This window comes from Miniopterus schreibersii (assembly GCF_964146895.1).
Source record: "Miniopterus schreibersii genome assembly, chromosome: 7".
Lineage (NCBI taxonomy): Eukaryota > Metazoa > Chordata > Mammalia > Chiroptera > Miniopteridae > Miniopterus > Miniopterus schreibersii.
Window position 1 is genome coordinate 52,437,886 of NC_138108.1, and position 26,575 is coordinate 52,464,460.

Here is a 26,575-nt window from a genome sequence, read left to right on the forward strand (position 1 = left end):
TAATTAACCTTAAAAAAAGCTTCCTTTATATTACTTGCCCTCCTCTTCCCCTTTCAACTCTTCACTTGCTATTCTATTTTTAGTTAGATCAGCTTCTGACTTTGGATAGTTTCCTTTTATTTCTAGATTAATAATTATCTATTCCTTACCATATCTGATTATATAAATGAATAGCTGTGGATTGTGATAGAAATTTCTGACAAGTGAGCCCCTGAGAACTCTTGAGGACTTTAACTTTTCAATTTTCTTTGCCACTTTCATGCTAAACTTGAGACAGTTTTGTGTCTTTTTCTATCTGCATATTCCTTTAGCCCTGTAGCTGGATGATTAATTGCTGATTACTTACTTTTTTCTTTACCGATTTGTTTTTAACATAACCCAAGGATATGTTTGTTTGTTTTTTAAATTGAGTTGAAAGAGAGGGGAAGGGAGAGAACAAGGGAGAGAGAGAGCCATCTCTGTGAGAGAAACATTGATCGGTTGCCCCCCTGCCTCCCATATTTGCCATGACCGGGGACTGAACCCCCAACCTAGGTGTGTGCCCTGACCAGGAATGGAACCCACAACCTATTGGTGGATGGGATGACACTCCAGCCAACTGAGCCACCCAGCCAGGGCTTTACTGATTATTTTCAATTGCCTCCTTTAAGCAAGTCAGAGCTTCCTTAGCTTTTAAAACCTTATGTTTTTTATCATTAACTTTTGTATTTTCTCCCATCTTTCCCAAACAGATTGACTGTGTCACATTTTCCTTTCTTCACCAAATTCTCTGTGATCCTCCCCCATTTGGTTTCTGTTTTCCTTTCTCATGGAGAATAAAAATATTAAACTAGACTCCTGTGATTTAATGGACCTCCAAAGTATGAACTCAGGTTATTCACTTCAGTCCTTATCAGAGTGATACAGTATTGTCCTGAGCGGTTTTATTGTAAACTCTCATTGCAGCTTCTTTGTTCTCTGAGTGTGCAGGCACTCAGAGTGCGCTTGCTGATACTGCCTGGTGGCCATTGATACATTCATTTCCTAGGGTCATAGAACTTTAGGACTATTAGAGATCATCTAATTGAATTCTTTCCTAGACAGGTCAGTTAAGGACACAGAAACCCCAAAGGCTATGTTAACAGAACCAAGATGAAGACCCTAAGCCTCTGATGTGGACCCTAAGTGCAACAGACTGGATTAGAACTCCACATGTTTCTTTTCTTACATGGATTCATTTTTCCACACAACACAGTAGCAATCTCTGCTTATTACTACAAGGTACCGCTGGGAATTATATCCTTCCGGAGTTGGTTATAATTGGTCACAATTTCCCATGGAAAGAATATGTTCCTGATCAAGTAAGTTATAGAATTGACAGGCAACCTATTGAACCTGACAGGTCAATAATAATCCAAAAATTGTGTCTCATACTCCAAGTCCTGCAAAATAGACCGAAATATGTAGGTTGATCCAATACAGTGTTAAGCTCTGTGACCCAGTACTGGTGGAGGCATCACAGGGTGAATTTTTAGCAGATGAGCATTTGCCTGTTGAGCTCATTGAGTCTAACCCAGAAGGCCCAGCAGCCCATTCCTCAAGCAGGGAAGTCCCTGGTTAGCCAGGCAATTAATCTGCCACCATTAGCTTTCTTTGTAGTTTGGGGTGGGTGGCTATGATTAATCAGCTTTTTAAAGTTTTCCGGAATATTCCATATTGAGTAAAAACAGCATTGTGGAAGATTACCTTTTTCATTTTAGAGAACATTCCTCTGTGGATTGTGGCCATTAATTGCGAACCAGACTAAGTACAGGAACAGGTTGTACACTGAAGCTCCTCTTTCTGATGTAGTCAGCCCCAGATTAACAATTTGTATTCTAAAAATACAAAAGGAATATAACATTATAAAGGACAATTATGTTTTTCAACATTTGAAATTTTAAAAAGATATCCTTGATCTTGGTAAAGTCAGTCCTTCATTATGAAATTTATATCCTTCCTTGCTTGGCTGGTATTATAATACCCTTTCTTTTTGGAAATGATGGTAATAGAGGGTGCTTTATTTTATTTATTTTTCTCTCTCTCCAGTGTTTTTCTTTGGGAGGGCAAAAATGTAGTGCAACCCTTGGTTGGGTCCCCAAATTATTTTTGAAATTGAGCTGGTTGGTGAAATCCCCAAATCTGATAATCACTGCTATCAAGTATGATTTTTATGTGAAGATCAACATGACAATAGGACCTGAGGTAATAGGCAAATTGTAATAAGTATTAAGGACTTATCAGTTTTTCTTCTTATAATTTGGATCAACTTCACTAGCTGTATTTAGACAGCTCGAATCTCTTAGTGCAAGCAAAAGATCTCTCTTGATAAATTCTGATCTAGTGGGCAGTGGCTTTCAAAGCCATTCCCCCAGGCTAGAGCAGTGATATGCAAAGGAGTTGGAGAGCTGGGGGCCACTTTTCCAATGAAAAAGCACATTCAAGTCACCACTGGGTTGATTTGTTTCTAGGCAAGCTATATATTTTATTTCAAAATCTCAAATAAGACGAAACTAAGGATGTGAGATTTTTATGTTTATTTTTAAGGAAACACTGGTTTTAAAAATGCTACTCCAGAGTTTAGGTCACTCTGTAAAAAGTAGCCAGAGCCCTCTCCTTGCTGTTATTATATAGTACCCCCATCTGCTGGGAAAGTGCCCAAGGAGTAAGTGTCTCTAGGGTCAACAGGGAGCAAAGCCAGCCAGGAGCTGATGGGGGTTGGAATTCACTCACACCAATGCTCAGCTGAAAGCCTGGGGCATCCCATGGACCCCAGGGAGAGCCTGCAAACCAATCAGGCAAAGAAAGTGTGGAAGCCCCTGGGTCCTGCACTTGGGGAAGACTCCGGACCTTAGCCTGCAAACTCCAGGGAAGATGGCCCAGGACACCGAGATGTCTGCTGGGACCTGGAATGGAGTTCCATCTGGGGAATGGGTGTGACAAGAACCCATTGGCAAAGTGGGGGCAGGTTTATGCCCATACATTTCAGCCCCACAGCAAGAGTTATTTCTCACTGTGAGGTGGGTGAAGACAGGCTGAGGGGCACTGACTGGAGGGTCTCTGAGGACTGCTCCCAGAGTAGGGTGGGGATAGTACTCTGATGGGGGAGGGAGGGGACTGAGGATGATAAAGAACAATTGTACTCTTCAAGACACACCATAGAGAAGCTTTTCCTACCAGCCCCTGCCTGTAACCCCAGCTGAATTAACCAGTGCTCGGCCTCTGTGTTCAAAGACACTGTGTACTATCCCTCAACTTGGTTTTTCATGCTATCATAATATCCTTTAATTCTCTAACACTGTTAGGGAATGCTCTTTTGGCTTTCCTCCCTCTCTCCCTTCCTTAGCTCTTACCACAGGATTTCACATGTAATAAATACTTGTAAATAAAGTACTAACTAAAAGATTGGTAATTAAGAGGAAATGTTTGAAAACAAAAGTTCTTTTTTCCCCCTCAAAAACAATGAGGATGGTATGTTCGACAAAAGTATATAAATATGAAAGTGGGAGAAATAATATGTAAAACATGACAAAGGATTTCTGTCTTTATAAAGAGCTTTTTCAAACTGAGAAGAATAAATTTAAGATTCATCCAAGAGATAAATGTATGGACAAAAATTTACCCAAGAGGAAACCCGAAGCAAATATTTGAAAAAGAAAAAGTTCAACCCCATTAGTAGGGAAATGCAAATTAAACCATGATGCAACTTCTATCTATCATATTATTAAGATTTTGTGAGACTAATGCTGACAAATGTATTGTGAAGTGGGTGCTTTCATACAAGGCCAGTGGAAATCTTAATTGGTACATCTTTTCTGGAAAGCTGTTTGACAATGTCTATCAAGAATGTCTGATGTTATAATTACACTTTGGGGACTCTAGCCTAAGAAATTAACTTGGGTAAAGATTAATCCATAAAGATACTCAACATAGTGTTATTTAATTGTAAAAACTGGAAACAACTGAAGTGCCTAAAGTAAGGAAATTCTGTAAGCCATCCATTTATGTTGATCATTCTATAAATGCCATCAAATGGCTATAAAGAAGAGATTGTAAAGATCATGATGTCATGCTGACAATAAAAAAGCAACACTTAAAACTGTGTTTATAGGTAGAATTTGACTATGAAAAACTGATTTGGGGAAAAAAAGAACACCAAAAGAAAACATACCACAATGAGAATAGTTGTAGGATTTTGAATCTTTTTATGAGTTTGGCTATTTTTCATTCTTCTGTACTTTGCAGTTTTCTACAATTTTTAATTTAATACATATGTGTTGGATTTTTCTCATAGGCCATATCCTACTCTAGGTGTTGAGGATATGATGGTAGATAAGACAGGAAAAGGTCCCTGTTTTCATGGAGTTTTCATTCTAGTGGGGCTGATATAGTAAATAAGGTAATTTTGGATCGCAACAAGAACCAGGAAGGATGGAGCAGTAGATCATTTGTCAAAGGGAGTGTGTGAAAATTTGTCTTAGGTGATGACATTGGAGTTGAGACTTGAAGAAGTAGAAGGAAAGGAAGAGCAAGGGCTGTGAGGGGGAAAGAACTTGTTATTTAAAGTTGCAAAAGAGACCAGTGTGTCTGGAAGACTGAGTTATAAGAAATGAGGTCCAAGAAAAGGGAAGAACCCAAACCTGCTAGCCTATTAGTCATAATAACAATTATGGATTTTGTTCGATTCTAAATGTAATTGGGTTCCATTGAGTATCACTCTTCGTCTAAGCAGCAGACAGTAAAATATCTCAAGACGGAGGGAACAGTTTGATGGGGAACCACTTATGCTGCCAGTGTAAGAAAATAACTTCTCAAGTTCGATAAGAATTATATGAGAGAATAGCAGAAGAGATGTGTCCTGTGATTAGGGACACTTTTCTTTGACATGATGCTCCAAATGGAAGACCCCAAATAGGATCTTTTTCTTCCTTACATGACTAGAGTCAAAGTTTAAAGTTGTGATCGTGTACATACTGTGATTGAGGGATTAGGCAAGAATCTGGATGTCTAACCCAACTAAGAATGGCTGTGAACTCTCCCTCCACTTCCCCAAAGTATGGTACGGATATTGGAAAGAACATTAGATTCTCCTATGATAAATATAGGACAAGAGGAATCATCTTTATTATCAATTGCAGAAGTTTCATTGGATTATAAATCAGTGGGATCCTGTCACCCACTGAAATATCAGTACATGAATTTGGGTGCAGACCTGTCCTTTCTTAGGTGCTCATATTTCTAAACTCAACTCTATCTATCATGGATAAGATGAACCCTAATGTTACTTATATTGAGAATTGGGACCTGAGCTCAGAGCAGCAGAGGGCTATAAAACTGGAAGGGCCTTAGAAATCTTCTAATCTATTTCCTGACATTATGATATTTCAGGTGAGGAATCTAAGATGTTGAGGTTGAGAAACTTGTCTGAAGTCTATGTGGATCGTGGTAGAGGGGGACTGAAAACTCAGGTTTTATTTTGTGCTGCTTTTGGACTGAAGACATTCAGACAGCTAGTACTAGAATTCAAAACATGCTAGATTCTCTCCAAATAAAGTCCTGCACTGGAAGTGAAAGCTCTGCTGGACATGGACCCACCCCTTCTCAGCTGGAAGGGGGAGGCCTTCTTGAACAGGGAATATAACTGTCACTTTGCATAAAGGAACAGGTTTCCTTTTTTCCTCCTATATTTTAGGAGTTCTGAATTTCCTTGGACACAGCCTGGCAAGTAGGATTTCTAAAAATCGAATCTCTATTAAAAAGCTCATTTGACCCAAAAGCTTGCATTTATATTACCTGTATTTTATTAATGCTTTCTTCCTCTACTCTGTTTTTTCTTCCTGATAAGAAAGGAAAATGCTTTCAAATGCCCATATGACGAGAAAACAAAGTTTTGAAAAGGAACAGAAAGGGAAGACAGATCTCTGCCCGGTTTCCTTGGCCCCTGCCTGGCTTTGCCTCACAGCCACGAGGCCAGGTGTCCGCTTCCTTCCTGCTGCCGAGCTTCTCGGACTCAGCGCACCGACCAGCTTGAATTGCTCGGTTTGTTCATTCACAAGCCTGCAAACGCTGAAGATTCCATATTCAGCAGGTCAAATTTGAGAGTTTTCTGAAATTAAAAAATTATCTTGTGTTTACTAGCCTGCCTTAAAATTAGGAATTTTGAGTCAACTAAAGTCTGTAAAAGAGGAAAGGGTATGTGTCAGAAATTTACATAGCACACTGGTCAATAGATATTTTATTATGTAGACCCAACAAGGAGGAAGCCTAGAAAATATAAAACCAACTTACTGCAGATCGTATCTAGTATAAAACAACTCATATTTCTCAGGCAAATATTTGACATTTCATGCGAGTAGCACATAAATGCAAATCGATAACTTTGGTTCATGTTTTGTAGCCTGGCAGTGTTCACGTTTCCGGACACCAGCGTGTGTTCGCCGTCACCTGTAAATATGGATGAAAAGTTATTTTCTGGTTGATTAGGAGCGTGCGCATCCGCTGGTTTCATGCGGCTGACAGATGTCTGTGGGTAACAGATGTCTTGGCTCTTACAGGCTAATCGGCAAAGTGGGGGGAAGGGGATAATTAAAGGGGTGGGAGGAGACACGGGGAAAGTGCAGTCTTGCTTGCGGGGAAACCCTAATAGACCTCCTCGTTACGGGTAATTACCTCCTCCTTCAACTTCATTTGCTATCTCTTTCCATATGACTCAAGTAGAGTATAATAGGAAAGTGTAAAATAAAGCAACGTAGGGCTGGACTAGTTTGCTAGCAACCAGATTTATCCTGTCATGGAATATCCTAGTATAATTGATTCATTTAAGAGCAGCTTTTTAAAAACCCCCACAAACAAACAAACTAGGAAAGCATACATCTAATCACTAATGGCAATGTATGTTTTAATTGGCAACACAAGGGTTCTACGTCGAGAATGGTTGACGTAAATACGGTTTAATTGTGTACCCAATGTGACCAGAGAGAGGCTTGGTGGGAAATGAAAAACGCCAGGCTGAATGCGCTGAATGTTAGATATACATCTTCGGCTCTTGTAACTTGCTGTTTGTTCTCTGTCAGTGCTATAGTCCTGCCAATTGACCTGGAATAAATGAGAACACTAAGCAGATGTTTAAAACCGTTCTCATCAACAAATTCTCAATTTTGTCAGTGTTTCCCATTGCGCAACATTTTAAAGCAAGGTGTCATTTGCTACGTCTTAGCTGTGTTACCTAGGTCTGCATTCTGCTTCTGGTTTCTACCTTTCACTATAAACTGAGGGCCATTTTATAGCCTGTTAAACAGTTAGGGAGTGTCCATATTATTCCTTGATGAGAACTATTATGTAATCATTTTTACAAGGAGCTAGTATTGCTTCGAAGAGAAAGTATCAGGTTAGGTACTCGGAAGCTTACGCGTAATACAAAACTCGGATAACCTGAAGACAAGGTTATTTATGCTTGATAGAAGGCACACGCTATGGGCTTGTATGGGACCGCCTGTCTCCTCAGAAAGTGCGTAGGTAGAATTTGTTTTAAAAATATTCAGTGCTTTACAAGGTAATTAGGGCAGTGCAGATCAAAATCCCAGTTGTTAGTTGATTTTTCATTTCTTTCCGCTGTCTTAGAATTACATTTTATTCACCATCGCTAGAACTTGGTGAGATGGGAGAATGGTTTCTGTCTCCATTTTAAAAATGTATCAGCTTGGGTAAAATAGAAGCAACATTGCTTGAGTAGTCTAACGACCACATTAATTCAGGTCTTTTTGAGCCTCATTTCGTTATCTGTAAAATGGGGAGAGTGACAGGTAGCACCCACAGTGGCACTGGGAATTATACGCAGTGATAAGCACACAAGAAACATATGTCTAGTTGTTGAACACTTTACGGGTGTGTTCGCTCAGCGGGTCTGTATTCCTTAGTTGCCTTGGTTTCCAGGTCAAGCTTCTCTTGGAAATAGAAGACTCCAGGGGACTCTGATGAGGAGTCTAGTAACAAATGGGCTGAGATTGTGTCAGGAGATTTATTCCTCCCAACTTCGGCCCCTAAAAATACGAGTCCGTCTCTTTATATCAAAGAGTGTTCCAGACTTTGTAATTGTGAAAATCCATCAATTATAAATTTATAAAATCTTATAATGTTGGGACCATCTGAGACTTCAATATTTCTGGATCCACGGCCACCCCCAGTTTATTTCTCATTTTCCGAGGAAGGCAGTGAGAGCCCATGAAATTCAGCATCTCCAAGGACAATCAGCGAGTGAGGGACAGAGCAGGGACTGGGGCCTTGATCTTTTCCTCACCTTTATCTGGACCATCACCAGACACCGCCCTGCTGTGGGTCTTTCTATCTAGGTTCTAGTGTGAACAGTTAAAAGAATGAAAACACTGAACTCACTGGGCAGAGCAGAAAGAGATGTATTTTTATGCCTTTAACATGGCCTGTGCACCCTAGTTCATTCAGCCATTCCTTTATGGATTACAAATGTATTTTTATTATTTGCGTAGGGCAACTGCCTTTCTCCCCTCTAGTAGGAAAAGAGATAGTCACTAATATTTACATAGTACTTTCTATGTACCAGGCACTGTTCTAAGGACTTTACATAGATTAACTAATTTATTCTTGATAACAACACTATGAAGAGGTATATTCTTATCTTTGATATAAGGAAATGGAGACACAGAGGGGCCACATAATGCCCAAGATTAAAAAGCTGTTATAACCAGGATTTGAAGTCCTTAGGTTAGAATTAGAAGATGCCAGAGGGATTTCACTTTCCAAAGGCACCTGGGTGGATGGACCCTCATGATATGAACTCTCTTTTATGCAAAGAAAGTGACTTAAAACTCAGATCACTTAGATTTAATATATCTAGTTCTACTGAATCCCAATCAATCCAGATTATAGATTGTGTGTTCTACCATATCACATAAATATCAACCACAGAGTATATTTATATTGACCACCATCGGAATAAATAGAAGAATGAGCTATTATGCTTGGTCCAATGTTGATAACAAAATAGGATTTCCTTTAATGTTTGTATTTCTCTTAGCACATAATAATAAAAATATTTATGGGGATGACATTTTGCTAGTCAAGAAAAATTATCAAAAGAAGAGATAATTTCTGTTAATCACTATGTAATTTTTTCTTTCTTACTCATCCACTGATATAGGAATATTAGCCATATTCGTTCCTATATTGGTATTTGAAGTTGAGCATATTAATTGCCATTTATGTATCAAATATTTTATAGGTATAAAATCAGCTCCAATTTGAATAATTTGTAATTTAAAGACTTTCATTTGAGTAAAAATGATTGCATCATAAAAGTCTGGATATTCAGATAATTGTGGAGGGAAGGCAGTTATGATTTTAGAAAAAGTTTATTAAAGTAAAAATACAAAAGGCTTATTCAGTATTGTATTATTTGAAAACAATGTGATTAAATAAAATTTAAATAAATTGCTCACAATCACTGGACTTTTCTGGCTGACAGATATTTTACATCAGAACAAAAGTACTGCAACACTTGGAGCATGTGAGTTAGTGTGTGTGTGTGTGTGAAGTGGGGAATGTGGAGGAAACTTGTGAGGTAAACAAATTAATTTGACAAAATCAATTTTTTGAAAGTTTTATTGCAGTAGAGATGTGAAATTCTATAATTGATGTGTTTTGCATTATTGAATAGATGTGTTCACTAAAGAAAATTGCCTGAAGGTCATGGTCTATGTTCAAATGACTCTCATTCTAAGCTTTATTCTTTAGTGAAGAGGGGGAAACATAATGGCTCATCATTGCTTTAAAGGCACTACAAGAATAACAATAATGTGAAATATCACAGCATATGCATATCACAGCATATGCATATACTGTCTTTTTAGAGCTGTAAATATCTATGGTTAAGTTTGTGTTTAGCACATTCACTTAATAGATTATAGGAGAAAGAGTAAATGAACAGAAAAACTGCATTGTTTGGTTACACAGCTGCTGTAATCACACTTGAATGTTCTACAAGTGCTGCCAGACAGGCCCCCTTGGTTGCTGTGTTACTGTATCCTAGTGTTTCATAGGAGCTATTGATTTAGGAATGAGCTGATTAAGCTTAAGAAGGAGGGATTTAGACCGTGGATGAGAAAATGGTTTTAAAATATAATAGCAATAAATTCACAAAAAATCCAAACAAAGTAAATGATTGGGCAACCTGTTTAACCAAACACATGACTGAGAGAGAGGGAGTTAATGTGTTCAGCTTGTGTTTATCCAGTGCTATTTATTTACTCCCTCCCTCAATTTTCATCAAGATTGGATTGCTACACTTAAGTATTATGAAACAAATTTGCATGGTGTCTTTTGTATCTTAAAGCTTTTTTGCCTTATACTTTTCAGGACTGAAGTGTGTATGTCTTTTGTGTGACTCTTCAAACTTTACCTGCCAAACAGAAGGAGCATGTTGGGCTTCAGTTATGCTAACCAATGGAAAAGAACAGGTGATCAAGTCCTGTGTCTCACTCCCAGAATTAAATGCTCAAGTCTTCTGTCATAGTTCCAACAATGTTACCAAAACCGAATGCTGCTTCACAGATTTCTGCAACAACATAACACTGCACCTTCCAACAGGTAAGGGGTTTATCTTTGTTCATTCCAAGTTTAATTTTACTTTTGGGAAACCATACACATGGTAGAAATCAACCTGTTCTATGTTTCTCTAAACAAAATCTGTTTTACAGTCCCCACCCCCCCCTTCCCCTTTGGACTGGTAAAATTGTCTAAAGCCTAGCTGAGTTTGATTTTTTAAAATTGTGCAAGACTGTCAAAACATTGACAACACATTATAATTTTGAAAAAATTTGTCCACGTGAATTATGTTTTCGGAAGTGATTAATGGACCTAAAGTAAATGTAAATTTTTATGGATTCTTTTAAAGGAAAGAAAGACATTTGTACACCAAGAAAAGAAAAAAGAGAAAAAAAGAGCAAAACTAAAAATTGTAGATTTCCAATGTTTATGGTGTCAGAATCTTTTTTTATGGATACTTTCTGCGTAGCTTCTTTATGTGCCCACACTCATGTGAGAACATTCATTAGCAGAAAGATATTAGTTGTTAAGATATATTCCTTCCTTCCCCCAATTTCATGGTGTTTTATCCCAATTTACAAAATAGTGAAAATCTTAATGTCACTTTTTATCAGCAATCTGGGATCTAAAACTTCGGGGGATATTCAAGAACAAGTAATTCAAACTAAAAACTAACTTATGACATGAAAATGTCATGTTAGTGAATCTTCTTCAATATTTATTAACACAATAATAATTCAGTGCTTATTGATAAGTTAATGTCTATACACAGATACATATTCTTCCTTGTAAATTAACATTTTAAGGTACTGTTATCTAATCTTAGGTGTTTGTATATCACCATATCAATATTTCACTATAGTATTTTTAACCTATTTTTAAAATAAATTGGTTGCTCCTCTTTTTTTACTGAATAACATTTATTTTATTCAGTACCTTGGAATCACTACCACAAATGAAAAGCCAGTTTACTTGCCATAAATTAAAGATAACTATGTAAATAAACAAACAAACATTTCTATTGTATTCCAAGGAATTTTTTTATATATATATATATATATATACACACACATATATAAATAAATATATATATATATATATATATTTTTTTTTAAAGACAGAAGGCATACTAGCACGAAATGAGGCTTTTTGAGACATAACTAGAAAAACTAAGAGAACTAGAGAAGGAATCATCGTGTAATGTACTATCATGTTTGGTTTACCATTCCAATTCACCTCAAGAATCCTTAAAATCATTTCATGTATCACCACGGGTACTTGTTCAATTCTCTGGGAAAGAATGTGCTGTGAGGCATTACCTATATTATTGCATCCTCAGAAGTTATACTTGGCATATTTCATCCCTTAAAGCCACTTGCAGTCTTGCTTTTGTGGACTACACTTACCTTCTCTAAGATTCCGTAGATTCCTTGGTTTGGTAGTGATCTGAACACCGAATGTATTCTGGACACTTTTTTTCTTTATATTTTCTCCCCTGGTTATCTGTGGGCCAGAGATACCCTAAAGTGAGGGCTTCCTATGTTTGATGTTTGTCTAACCCATGACCAAGATCCAAAAGGTTAAGGAGGGGAAGGGGCATCTACTCGTTAGTCTGTGGCAGTGGCCTCTTAAATGTGCCTTCTGAGTAATGAGTTACCTGCAAGACCACAGTCTGCCAGTAGCAGGGGTACAAGACAGTACTTTCACTGCAATAAAAGGACTTGGAGAACAAAATGGCTAATGTGCAGTTGAGCAAATCAAACCAGATGTACTTAGTGCATCGGGTATGCAGCTCTTTCCCCGCCCAACAAAAATTCAGCCCAACTACCGAGAAGCCTATATCCTACCCTCAAATGTAATAAGGGGCCAGTCTTTCTTTCAAAAAAACCAATTTTATTTGTGATCTAATTTAGATATAATGAAGCACACATATTTTAAGTGAACAATTTGATGAATTTGACACATATATATACAGTGATATCTCGGTTTTCGAATGTCATCTGTTCCGGAGGACCGTTCAAGGTCTGAAACGTTCGAAAACCAAGAAATCCACAACCGACACATCTAAGCCTCAGGATCTTGCCCTCAGTGGAAGCTGTGTGGCATGTTCGACTTCCGAGGCGTGTTTGAAAACCGAAGCATTTACTTCTGGGTTTGTGGCATTCATAAACCGAAATATTCATCAACGGAGATGTTTGAAAACCGAGGTACCACTGAACCACTACCGCAGTTTCATTACCTCAAAATGATCTGTCAGTCCCCACTTTCGTTAAAGCTAGATGACTGATCTGTTTTTCACCACTGTCATAGATTTACCTTTCCTAGAGTTTCACATAAAAGATGTCATATGGAACATATTTTGCATTTGGTTTCTTTCACTCAGCATGTTTTTGAGATTTATTCATGTCATTGGGTGTATCAGTAGCTTGTTCCTTTTTTGCCTCTGGGTAATGTCCCATTGTATGAATATACTACAGTCGGTTTTTGTTTTTATTCATCTACCTTTTGATGGGCAGTCAGGTTGTTTCCACTTGGGGACTGTTATTAACAATAAATAAGCTGCTATGAACATTCATGTGCAAGCCTTTAGATAGATGTTTTCACTTCTCTTGAGAAGATAACCTGAGTGACCTTGCAGGGCTATATGATATATACCTTTATACATATAATTTCCCAAATAGTTTCAAACTGCTGATACCATTTTACATCTCAGCAGAAATGTATGATAGTTCCAGTTGGTCCATATTCTTGCCAACACTTGGTATAATGAGTTTTTTTTAAAATGTTAGCTATTTAAGTGATTATACAGTGGCATTTCATTGTGGTTTCAATTTGCATTTCCCTGATAACTAATGATGTTCAATTACTTTTACATGTGCATATTGGACATTTGTGCTTCTTCCTTTATAAAGTATTAAATCTTCTAGACATTTTAAAATTGTATTAACTTCTTATTGTTGAGTTCTCTTCGTGTTCTGAATATGAGTCCTTTATCAGATATGTGTATTAGGACTATTTTCTCCTATTCTGTGGATTGCCATTTTGTTTTCTTGAAGATTAAAATTTGATGAAGTCTGTGTTATCTTTTTGTTATCATGGTTCTCTGTTTTCATGTCCTAATTGAGAAGTCTTTACCCAAATGTTATAAATATTTTCTTTTATGGTTTCTTATAAAAATGTTTACATTTCAGCTTTTACATTTAGGTTTACGTTCAGTATCTTGGTTATTGTAGCTTTACAGTAAGTATTAAAATCAGGTCTTATGACCCCTCCAACTTTGTTCTTTTTCAAAATTGATTTGAGTGTTTTAAGTCCTTTGCATTTCCATTTAAATTTTAGAATCAGCTTGACAATTTTTACAAAACATATGCAGAGATATTGATTAGATTGAGTTGAATACATAAATTTATTTGGAGAGAATTAGTCATGTTAGCAACAATAAATCTTTTGATTCATGAACATGGTATGTTTTTCCATGTATTTGTTTTTTCTTCAATTACTTCTGTGGTGTTTTGTAGTTATCAGCAAACAGGTCTTATGCATTATTCATTGAATTTATCTCTAAGTATTGTATGTTTTTGGATGCTATTGTGAATTGTTTTTAATATCTTAATTTCTAAATGTTAATTGCTAGTATATGAAAATTAATTTTGTGTATTCACCATATTTCCTACAAGTCTGCCAATTTATCTTATATTAGTTCTAGTAGATTTTTTTCAGATTTTTGACATTTTTACATATACAATCATCTGTGAATACAGACAGTTTTACATCTTCCACTCTGATCTGTATGCATTTTATTTCTTTCTCTTGCTTTTTGTCCCTGGCTAGCACTGCCAACATGATGAATAGGAGAGATGAGAGTGAAGTTCCTTATCTTTTTTCTGCTCCTGAGAGGAGTTCCTTCATACTTTTACCATTAAGTATGATGTTATTTAATTTTTTTATAGATGCCTGTCATCTATGGAAGAAATTTACTTTTATTCCCAGTTTAGGGGAAAGTTTTTTTTGATCATGAATATTCAATTTTTTCAAGTGTTTTAATGAATTTATTGAGGTTACCAAATGATTTTTCTTTTTTAGTCTATTGGTATGATGGATTACATTAATTGATTTTTCAAATGTCATTTATAATAGGGAAGATATATGTTGTCTATCCAGTAATTAATCCTATGGGATATTTAACTCAATTCAAAATTTTTTTTTTTACTTAAACTGAGATTTTTGTTGTTGTTGTTAAAGTAATTGTGTGGTAAATTGACATGAAATTAAATAAGACTGTATATGCAGTCATCATGTGGCAGGTTGTTCTCCCTGTGAGGCAGCACTAAGTGCTTATTAGCTGTATTTGGAACAGCAGCTGTTTGGAGAGGCTTTGGGAATCTCCAGGCTGAGTGCCGACACAGCCAGTGCCAAGAACTTGCTGTTTCAGTGTCATCAGTGAGTGTGATTGATGTCCCCTCTCTGCCTAGCAGGGATTTATCAATTTTAAATGTGATCATATATATATATAGGAGCACTCTGAAAAATAGTGTGACATTTCTACAGTACTTAATACTCTGCATCACTTTCATGGGCCAAAGAAGGAAAGGTTGGGAGGTGATCAGAAGAAGCTGGAGAAAATCTGAGACATCCCTTTGAAGGAAGCCAAGTGGATCTTTGCCTCTTTGGCTCATTCATTCATCACCCCAGACTGTGGGGCCATCTCTGGAGAGCTGTCTTGATGTAGGTATGGTAACTCAGTCTTGTCGTATTTCAGCTGGCCCCTTGTGTCCTCAGATCCTATGTGTAATCTTGGGCTATTGCTTACTTTCTTTGTGACAAAGTTCTTACCTGGAATACTGCTTGGGACATTTCTCTCCTCACTCCTCTCCCTCTTGGTTCTCTGGCAATTTGGAGACTGGAGCACCGTAGGGGCTCACTCTCGCCCTCCTAAAAAGCCTCTTACGTGTTTGACTAATTCCGAAAGCCTTAGACTAGTGACTTTCATACATGTTTTCATTGTGACACACAGGCAGACATACATTTTACATAATTTCCCCCAACTTGCATTCACACACAACTGAAACAAGAATTTTACAATATATTCTTACCATTAAAATGTGTGAGGTACTCTATACTCTTTCATGCTCTTTCATTAAGTAAAAATATTGGTCAGAACCCACTAATAGATTATGTTTACAGTTTAAAAAACACTGTTTTAGTTGATATTTAAAATGTGGTGATTTTAAATGGAGCAAAGACATTTATTATTTTAATTTAGTAGTAAAATATCTATTAAGAATCTATTAATTTCAAATGTTTTTCTTTTAAATGACCTTTTTATTTTAAATCCTCACCTGAGGACATTTTTTCCATTGCAGGATAATTTTTCCATTGCTTTTCAGAGAGAGTAGAAGTGTGGGGGGGGGGGGAGGGAGAGAAACAGCAATGTGAGAGAGACACATCAATTGGTTGCCTCCCACCTGCTCTCTGATGGGGGCCGGGGGTTGGGCCTGCAACCAAGGTACCTGCTTTTGGCCGGAATTAAATCTGGGACCCTTCAGTCCTCGGGCTGAGGCTCTAACCACTGAAGCAAACTTGCCAGGGCTTAAATGGCCTTTTAAAAAACCTTCTTACCCATTCACTTTCAAGATTAAATTGCATTAGACTTAAGTCTAATTAATTCATATTTTTGTAAGCAGTATTTGATTTAGATCATATTAAATTCAGTCACTTGCCCTTAAAATATACTTTCTTCTCTGACATTGCCTACGGGTTTAATTTTTAATGTTAATAATTTATTGATAGAAATAATTTTATAGTTTGGTAGACATATAACAACTTGCCCTCTTCCCTGAAACTTATTGAAGTAGATATCTTTGATGTCACTGGAGTGACCATCCAAGTTCAACTGTTATCACAAAAATTTAGAGGATTTTTTTCTATGTAAAACTTGAAAGGCAACAACCATTTCCAGAAACAGCCATTTATTTGAATAGTGCTTTGAGTTCATGTCCCTACTAACAGCAAATATGTTATTATTTTCACAAAACAGAGTATTGAATATTGAAAAATTAAATATAGACTATGGAAATCAGTTAAGAAACAGAAGCATATATATTTTACATAGTGCTCCCTAATTTCTTCTTCCTCTTTATTTTTACGCCAGATAAGAATATCTATCTTCAATTCTAAAAATATCTGCCCACGTTTCTGGATGCTACTTTTCTTGCTCTGAATCCAGTGACCTTTGATCTAATACTCTCAGGGGTCATTAATATACAGTAACTTGTACAGATTGTCTACTCTTAGCTTTTTCTGAAATTAGGAGAGAAGCCACATTGGTGGAAAAATTCACCTCCAAAAGTAAATGATGTATTCTTAACTCTTCAAGAATATTCTGTTTCAAAAATAAAAGATTTATCCAAATAATGTGCACTTTGGGGGGTAGGGGGCACAAGGTAGAGTAAACAAATAATAAGTGAAAAAGTTCCATTCGCATAGGAAGATGTTTTGGGGGTTTTTTATACAATGGGTTCTGTCTGTGAGTCCTCTAATAAGTTCTCCTCAGTTCTTCTCACAATCCCTTCACTGATTTTGCATAAGTTGGGCCTTCTGTAGCTATTCCCCATGCCTCTTAAATTCCTTTTCTCATATTTGAATCTCTGATAATTTCAGTATTTATAGCTTCTGTGAGTTTGAATCTGCTGTTTTTGATTCTACTGGCTCATATTCTTAGTGGCTGCTTTTCTTGTGTGTTTTGTGATTTTTGATTATGACAATCTTTTGGGGAACCTTATCTGGAGGAAACTTTTGTTTTTTTAATTTCTCTTTATTGTTGAAAGTATTAAAAATGTCCCCCTTTCCCCCGCGTTTATCCCCTCCCCCAACACCCCTCCCCGCAGCCTTCACCCCACTATTGTCTGTGTCCATTGGTTATGCATATATGCATATAAGTTCTTTGGTTAATCTCTCCCCACCCACCCACCCACCAACCCCCACCTTCCCTCTGAGATTCATCGATCTGTTCCATGCTTCTATGTCTCTGGATCTATTTTGTTCATCTATTTATTTTGTTCATTAGATTCCACATATAAGTAAGATCATGTGATACTTGTCTTTCTTTGACTGGCTTACTTCACTTGGCTTGATACTCTCCAGGTCCCACCATGCTGTCTCAAAGGGTAAGGGATCCTTCATTTTTACAGATATATAGTATTCCACTGTGTAAATGTTCAAGAAGGTGCTTGATATGATTTCAATCTTCTTGAACATGCAGACTTTTATGTCCTAATATGTAGTCTGTCTTTGAGAATGTCCCATGTGCACTTGAGGAGAATGCCTTTTCTGCAGCTTTGGAGTGGAATGATCTGTAAATGTCAGTTAAATCCATCTGATCCAGTGTGTCATTTAGAGTCACTGTTTCCTTGTTGGTTTTTTGTTTGAAAGATCTATCCAGTAAGTTTGGTGGGGTGTTAAAGTCCCCTAATATGACTATATTGCTGTTGACCTCTCTTTTAAAGTCCTCCAGAAAGTCCCCCCCCCCCCAGCCTATGTGACTCTTTTGTTCTGAGGTGGGTCTCATGTAGACAGCATATATTTGGGTCTTGTTTTCTTATCCATTCAGCTGCCCTATGTCTTTTGATTGGAACATTTAATCCATTTATATTTAAGATTATTATTGATAGGTACTTATCTATTGCCATTTTATTCCTTTATACCTATGTTTCTCAATCTCTCTATTTCAATTTCTTTTTACAGCAGTCCTTTAACATTTCTTACAATGCTGGTTTGGTGGTGATAAATTCCTTCAGCTTTTTTTTGTCTGGAAAGTTTTTTATTTCACCATCTATTTTGAATGATAGCTTTGCTGAACAGAGTATTCTTGGTTTCAGATCCTTGCTTTGTATTACCTTGAATACTTCATGCCATTCCTTTCTGGCTTATAGAGTGTCTGGTCAGAAATCAGCTGACAGCCTTATGGGAGCTCCTTTTTAGGTAACAGCTTGCTTTTCTCTTGTTGCCTTTAAGACTATCTCTTTGTCTTGGATTTTTGGCATTTTAATTATGATGTGCCTGGGCATGGGCCTCTTTGAGTTTTTCTTGCTTGGGACTCTTTGTGCCTCCTGAACTTGTGTGACTTTTTTCTTGATCAGTTTAGGGAAGTGTTCTACCATTATTTCTTCAAACAGGTCCTCTAACCCTTGCTTACTTTCGACCTCTTCTGCCACTCTGGAAGAAACTTTTGAGCCTATATTTAAAATGTGTTCCTCCAGAGAAGATTTATATTAGCTTCTGTCAGATATCTGGGGTGATGTTTTGATTAAGTTGTGTTTTTCTTTTGGCCTGCCTGTATGGGTACACACATGTGGTAAGGAACTCTTGAAAAGACTTTTTTTGTTGTTCTGTACTCAAAATCAAGTTTGAGACAGACAAATATGTACACTGTCTCTCTCTGCACACCATGTTCTCTTTTGTTTTCAATGTAATGCCATTAATAATTTCCTACTTTATACAAAGACCTCTAATCTGACCTTTCATTATTTTAAGAACCAGTTTTTAATATAATATTTTTATTGATTTTTTTTTTAGAGAGAGAGGAAGGGAAAGGGAGAAAAAGAGAGAGAAACATTGATCAATTGCCTCCTGCATGCCCCCCTACTGGGGATTGAGCCCACAACCTGGGCATGTGCCCTGACCAGGAATCAAACTGGCAACCTTTTGATGCACTGGATGATGCCCAAACAACTGAACCACACTGGCCAGGGCAAGAACCAGTTTTTATCTCCTGATCTTGTGAATCAGCCTGGTAAACTAAGCACTTAACCACCAAGAACTGGCCGATGCTTCCAGGGTATATGGCAACCCTTGTGCTTAAGCACCTCTCTCAATTTGCACTTTATTTTTGCCTGCTGAACAATTTTTTTTTATTTTTCCACCAGCTTAATCATGTAACAGAAAAAATGTTTTTCATTTATAGTTTATTCAGCATTTTTGTTTGTGCTATATCAAGAAGAGTGTCTGTGGACATTTAAGTGTAAGTTGGCAGAAATGGAAATTCCAGGACAGTTTATTTTTGAAAAGATGCTGTCATAATTATCTATCCATCTGGAAGAAAACAGGGCTGTACAACAGTGTCATACCATATACAAAAATAAATTACAGCTCAATTAAATATCTAATTGTGAAATGCAAAACAATTTAAATGTCAGAGAAAAATTTAGAAAAAAAGATTTTTGTGACTTTATCGTGTGAAGGCTGTTCTTAAATTAGAGGAAATCCAACTGCTATAAAAGGAAAAGATAAATATAATTGACTATATGCAAAGTAAACTAAAAATGAATGATGAAAGATAACATAAATCAAAGATAAATTAAATATGGGAGAGAAATATTTGTAGCATATATGACTGGAAAAGTGGTAACTACTTATAAGGTTGGTTCTGTGATTTACTAACGCAGAGACTCAATAAAGTCACCAGCCTACTTCCAGATTTCTTGTTATATGAATCAGTGAACACGCTTATTATTTAAGATATTATTTTCTAACTTTCTGATACTTTTATCTGATAGTTTTATTGTCATGTGTGTCTTTTGTTTCTAATAAGGAAAATCTTGGGTTTTGTTATTAGGGATCTCGAGGTTCAAGGAAGACAAAAGTTAAGAAACATGGTTTCCCCAAATTGGGTTGAAAAGATGCTGGCATAATTATCTATCCATCTGGAAACTTTTGTGTTTAGCAGAGATATCAAAACTCTCTGTCCTTATTGTGAGTGTAAAGCAGATATAAGCCTGTCTTCTTGTAATCCCAGGGAGGAAGCTTGGGCTTATGATTAAGCAGAGCAGGGAAAAAAGAAAAAGAAGGAGAGAGAGAGAGAGAGAGGAGGGAGGGAGGGAAAGAGAAAGAGAAAGACAGAAAAAAAGGAAGGAAGAAAGAAAAGGAAAGAGAAGAAACAACAAGAAAACAAACAATAAACCTTGTGTCTGAGAAGCTGCCAATATAGCCTGTCCATCACACAGATTTTGGGCTTAATTCCTCTTACCTGAGTAGTTCAGGGACTCTCCAGAGGAGAAACGTTCTTTAAGGCAGTTCCAGACTGTTAGTTCCCCCAGTTGCGTGCTAGAAGAACATACAAACTATCTATAGGAAGGCACTTTAATATTAGGCCACAAAAGATACAACAAACACTTTCCAAGGACATGAGTAGTATGTAGTAAAGAACAGGAACCCCAAGCAAACAGGGATGTAAGACAGCATGAGCATGAACCAGCAGAATAGAGAGCACAGCAGAAACAGATCGCAAAGGTTTCATATGTTAGAATTATTGCACAATAATTGTAGATCAGCTACTCTTCTAGTTAAAAAAAACAACCAAACACAAGTTTAGAAATATTTTCAGAAGATTTTGTACGCAGTATATAGAGAATAATAATGGAAAATATGGAAGAGAGAATGACAAATAGAGGAAAACATAAGAAGGTTTGATCTTTTTTTTTTTTTTTTTTTTTGCATAGTGGTCCATAAAGAGAAACAAGAACAAACTGGGCAAAAGTAATATCTTTAAAGACAATAGCTCAGAAATTTCCAGAACTGATGAACAAATCCAAGAAATTTAGTGAAGATGAAGAGGACACATAAAAATAAATCCAAACCTTGACATAGCATAGTAAAACTGCAGAACACCAAGGACAGGGAAATGTTAAAAGTTGACAGACAAAAAGGTAAATGAAATTCAAAGGAATTACAGAAGAACTTAATTTGTTTTAAAACATAAAGTAAAAAGAGAAAAAATGGAATTATATCTTCAATATTCTGAAATAAAATAACAGGCAGTCCAGGATTCTATACCCAGCAAAAATATCTTTGAAGAATGAGGTAAAGGTAAATACATTTTCAAAGAAACAGGAATAGGTGAGTTTGACATTATCAGACTCTTTGATAAAGGAAATTCTAAAGGATATATTTCAGGTAGAAAGAAACTAATACCAAAACTCTGACATGCAAAGAGGAATGAAAAGCAAAGAAAGTGATAAATATGTGAATAATTCTAAAGAACATTAGTCTGTTATATCAGTGTTTTATGGGGTTTTAAAAAAAGTGACAGAATAGGCATTCCATATAAAAATAGCATATAACATATGTCAGGAGGGGGGTTAAATGAGTTAAAATTTTCTAGGGGCCTTGTTTTGTCTAGGAGGACGATAAAGATATTGTTCAGCTTTATGCTTTAAATGTACTTGTCATTTCTAAGTTAATCCTAAAGAATAGACTGTGACTATGTTCCCTCTAATCCACAATAAATAAAAATGGAATAATTAAGAAAAAGAAGTAAAAAAAAAAAAAGAGAGAGAGGAGAGAAAAGAAAGAAAGCACACAATAGATGTAACATAAAGTATCCAAATATGTCAGTAATACTTAAATGTAAATAATTTAATGGAAGTAGACAAAACATTTCAGTTAATAAACAATGATTATTATATGGGATAATCCAATTTAATTTTTAAAATGTATTGAAAGTTTATAGAAATGTTAAAATTATTGTGATGGAAAAGATAGGCCATGCACAATTAAACAAAAATGTTGATTTATTTATATTAAGAGCAGACAAAATAAACTTTAAGGTAAAAAACAGAGTAAAAAAGGGTCACTTTGTAATAATTAAAATTTAAATTTACCAGGGATTCTTAATAAATTTAAATTTCTGTGTGCTAAAGAACATGGTCTCAAAAATAAGGAAAATATTTACAGATCTATAAGGACAAATAGAGAAGTTCACAATCTCAAAAGGAGATTTTTAATACACCACTATGCTGGTAATTGATAGAAGTAGATTTAAAAAATTAATAAGACTATATAAGGTTGAAATGACATGATTAATAACAACCTAATTTTTTAGAACATTATAATTTACCAAACTTGAATAGTCTTATGCCATTAAAGAACTTGAATGAGTAGTTTGTAAAATGGCAGTAAAAATATATACCCATAAAGAGAATTTTAAAGCCCAAGAGCCTCTAACAGAAAATTTTGCTAAGCTTCTAGGAAGAAATATTCTTGTACAAACTCATCCAAAACATAGATAAAGAAGAAACACTCCTTACCTCATTTTATGCATAACCTTGATATGAAAACCCAGCAAAGACAAGATGAGAAAAGAAATCACAAGCCATTCTCATTCATGAACACGTATGTAAATATCCCAACTTGAACATGGAACCATATAGAAAAAGGGGTTCTGGGAACCACAGTACAAGGGCAAGGAAATGAGCATTCTCTGAATCAGGATAATGGTTACTCTGGGGATAAAGTTGTGATCATGTTAGGGTATTTCAGAGTGGGGTTATGGGGGACTGGGGGGGTGGGAATTTATATATTTCTATACTCAATCTATAAACATATCATGTGTACTTTTCTGTATATTATATATCCAACAAAAGAAGAACACAACATCACTTTAAAGTAAATTTTGAGTGTAGTAAATTTATGGAAATATACACATTCTATTAACATCTGGAGTTGAGATTGGAGAGCTATCTGGCTAAGGACATTATGTAACCCTTTTCTTATCAATTCTTACACTGGCCTGTTTTGTTGCACATATGTTCTTTTCCTAATGAAAAATATCTAATGGATGAATCAGAGTTTACTATGAGTATAAATAAGTGTTTCAAAGACATCTAGTTTCTTCCAATACCCATTTAGTAGCAGAACCTAGACTTTTAACTGGTTGTATGGCTGTGCATCTAACAGACAGTATTTTCAGCTACCCACACAGGTAAGTGTGGCCGTATGACTGAGTTCTGGCCAATGAGGTGAGTGGTGTGTTTCGGAGAACTTTTGAGAAGACTCTGAGACAGAGCTGGCACATTACTATGCCCTCCCCCATCACACTGCCTGGAAGTAAAGGGTGGAGTCCTAGCAGCTGCCTGAGGCCATGGGGGTAATGGCTACACCGCAGGGATGGCAACAAGGCAGACGGAAGGAGCCTGACCGAACACTTCAGGCAGCCACGCTGCTAACATTGGACTACCCGTCTTCCAGTTCCTTTTACATGAAAGAAAAGGGAAAACGTCTCTCTAGTTTCCTCTGTTATTTGTAGCTAAAGCCAATTTTAACGAACATGGAAACAGCAAAACAGGTCATCCAGAGTTTTATCTACTTTGTACCTGGCCCATAGACAAGTTTTGTTTGATCAACATAGTTTCTGGAAAATAAAAGTGAATTTTTTATAATGTTAAAAATGAAGAGTCTTAAAATGAAAATCCTGATGTGTCCTGAAAAATCAGGAGATTTGGCATCGTCGATGTCTTTCTCTTCTTACCAGTTGGCTGAAACTGCAGTGACTGACCCTTCCTTATTGGGCATGGGCTTTCTCTCTTCATTCATTTATTCAGTATGTAGTGAGCTTATAGCCACAAGTCCAGACCTCTCACTATAATAGTTTAGTATATTTTCTTTTTTAGTATAGTTGTGTTACACTGTTTAGTACAAGTTTCTACCTTACTTTTCTCCCTTATTATTAAAACATACTTTCAATAATGCTTTTTTCCTATGTGAAGGAATCACATTTTGTTGCTTGATTCTTTCATGGCTGGATTGCATTTCGGTTTGTAACAGAAATGATTTCTCCATCCTGGCTAGTGTGGCTCAGTTGGCTGGGCGTCATCCCATGCACCAGCAGATTGCTGGTTCCATTCCTGGTCAGGGCACATGCCTGGGTTGTGGGCCCGATTCCCAGTGGGGGGCATGCAGGAAGCAGCCGATCTATGTCTCGCTCTCACACCAATGTTTCTCTCTCTCTCCCTCCCTCTCCTTTCCTCTCTCTTTAAAAATCAGTAAAAAAAATCTAGAAAAAAGTATTTCTGGTTGAGTCTAGGTGACATCAGACAAATGCTTAGACAAACAGTGGTGATATCATGTAGCATTAAGGGTACTCTAAAACTGTATGAAAATTCATCCAGGATAAGGTCAAGAAACCTGAGTTAGAGAAGTTGGTTATTTATAGGGTTAATTTTTATAGGAATTGCTATTTAGTTCCTGCTTGCACTAATTACTACCCTTCATATGGAAATAGACTATTCAACAAAAACATTCAAGTTCCTGGTATCTTTGTTCCCATTTTGCTCCCAAAACATACAGTGCTTGGAAGGGTAAGTGTAGTAATAATTTCTGATTTTTCCTTTCAGATTTCAGCACACTGTTTTAATAATGCTATTATATTTTTGACTAATTCAAATAATTAGTTTCAATAAAGAAAATACATGCACAATATTAAAATGTAGGTGCTTTATTAACCTCAGTACAATTTCCACCTTCCTGTTCTGTTCTCAGTTGTGCCAAGATAAAAAGAAAACAGATTATTTGAATCAGTTAGAGTAGGTGAACAATGAATATTGATTAGGCACATGTCTAAATTAGACTTCAATATATACCAAACCGAAGGGAGGTAAACTGCCAAAACATTAGGATTGAATGTATCAAAAATTAGTAATTTTAAAGCATGCTATAATTCTAAAAATCGAAGATTTAGTAGTGAGTAATATTTTGGGGGAAGTTTAAAAGTCTTATTTGTATTTCTTTAAAAAATTTATGGTTGTCTCAACTTCTATGGTTTTTTTGTTTTAAACATAAATTCATTGATCTAATCAGTGTAAGGTGACATCTACATGCTGAGAAATGCTCATGGGACCCCTTGTGGAACTGTTCTGCTATCACATGAACAAATCCATTTATAGCTCATTCTCTGAGAATTCAGAGCACACCTGGCAGGTGTGACAGATGTCTGTTCCCCCTACAAAATGAAAGATGCCATGAATTTTACATTTTGGAAAGGGCTATGACATACAAGTATGCAAAGAAGTTAAACTTGTGCTTTAAAAGTTTAATGTAGGCAGATAGGAAGCATTTCATGTCTCAAGAAACATGTACACTGATTTCAATTATAAAATTTTGTTCTCAGGGATGTAATGGAAAATTGAAAGTAAAATTTAGAACCAATTCTAAATTTAGAATTTTACCTATGTAAGCCCCTACTCTCTCAGTTCTGTAAATACTATTACCTGTTTACTCAGTGATCTTTTTGGTTGATTATCATGTACGGACATTGAGCTGGGTCATGATGTGATTGTTTCACATCTATCTTTTCTAAATGAGCAAAATGCTCTGTATGAATGTGTTACCTGGAGGAGAAATTATATTAGCATGAACTTTAGGACAACAAAGTGTAACTTTTCCTTTGTCATCAATATTTTTTTAAATGTTTTTTTAAATTAATTTCAGAGAGACGGAGAGGGAGAGAGAGATAAAAACATTAAAGATGAGAGTCACTGATCAGCTGCCTCCTGCACGCCCCCTATAGGAGATCGAGCTCGAAACCCGGGCATGTGCCCTGACTGGGAATCAAACTGTGACCTCCTGGTTCATAGGTGGACACTCAACCACTGAGCCATACCAGCCGGGCTGTTACCAATTTTTTTATGTGCCTTCTTTGAACAGGGTTCTCTGCTGTGAGCTGGGGAAACAGATGCGAGAGCAATGGGTGGGGCTTCAAAGGAAGTTTTCTTTTTCCCATGTAGAAGGGTGGCTTAAGGAAAAAACTGAAATATTCCTTGAGTAATTACTATCTCATGTCTTCACAGAGAATATGTGTTTTGATGACAGATTAAGAAACTAATCGCTGGGTCCATACCCTGAGCGCCCATTTAAATCATCCTTCCTATGTTGTATTAACCTCACTTCTGCTTGAGTTGAAGTTCTTCATACCCCTTGTGCCTAAGACTATATTCTTCAGTCTTACATTTCTATTTCCTTAAAATATAAAAACATTATTATACTTAAATTCAGATGCTAGTGGACAAAAGAAGATTTGAAGCTTCTTAGTGTTCCTCACATCCTCCCAGAAAAGCAGAAGCACAGGAACTGTTCGGGAAATCTTTTTGTATGTGTGGTGCTCCCTGCCTGCTGTACACTCATGAAATCAGGCCAGATGAAGACAGAATAT

General features: G+C 36.4%; 1 protein-coding gene across 2 annotated transcripts in view; it reads left to right on the forward strand.

The window, feature by feature from the left end:
* The window catches only part of ACVR1C (activin A receptor type 1C), a 67,772-nt gene that overhangs the window by 18,004 nt on the left and 23,193 nt on the right, over positions 1-26,575 (forward strand). For both annotated transcript variants that reach the window (XM_081143086.1, XM_081143087.1), the window contains exon 2: positions 10,405-10,635. In XM_081143086.1, coding sequence (XP_080999212.1) covers positions 10,405-10,635 — 231 coding nt within the window. The remainder of the gene's footprint in view (positions 1-10,404; positions 10,636-26,575) is intronic.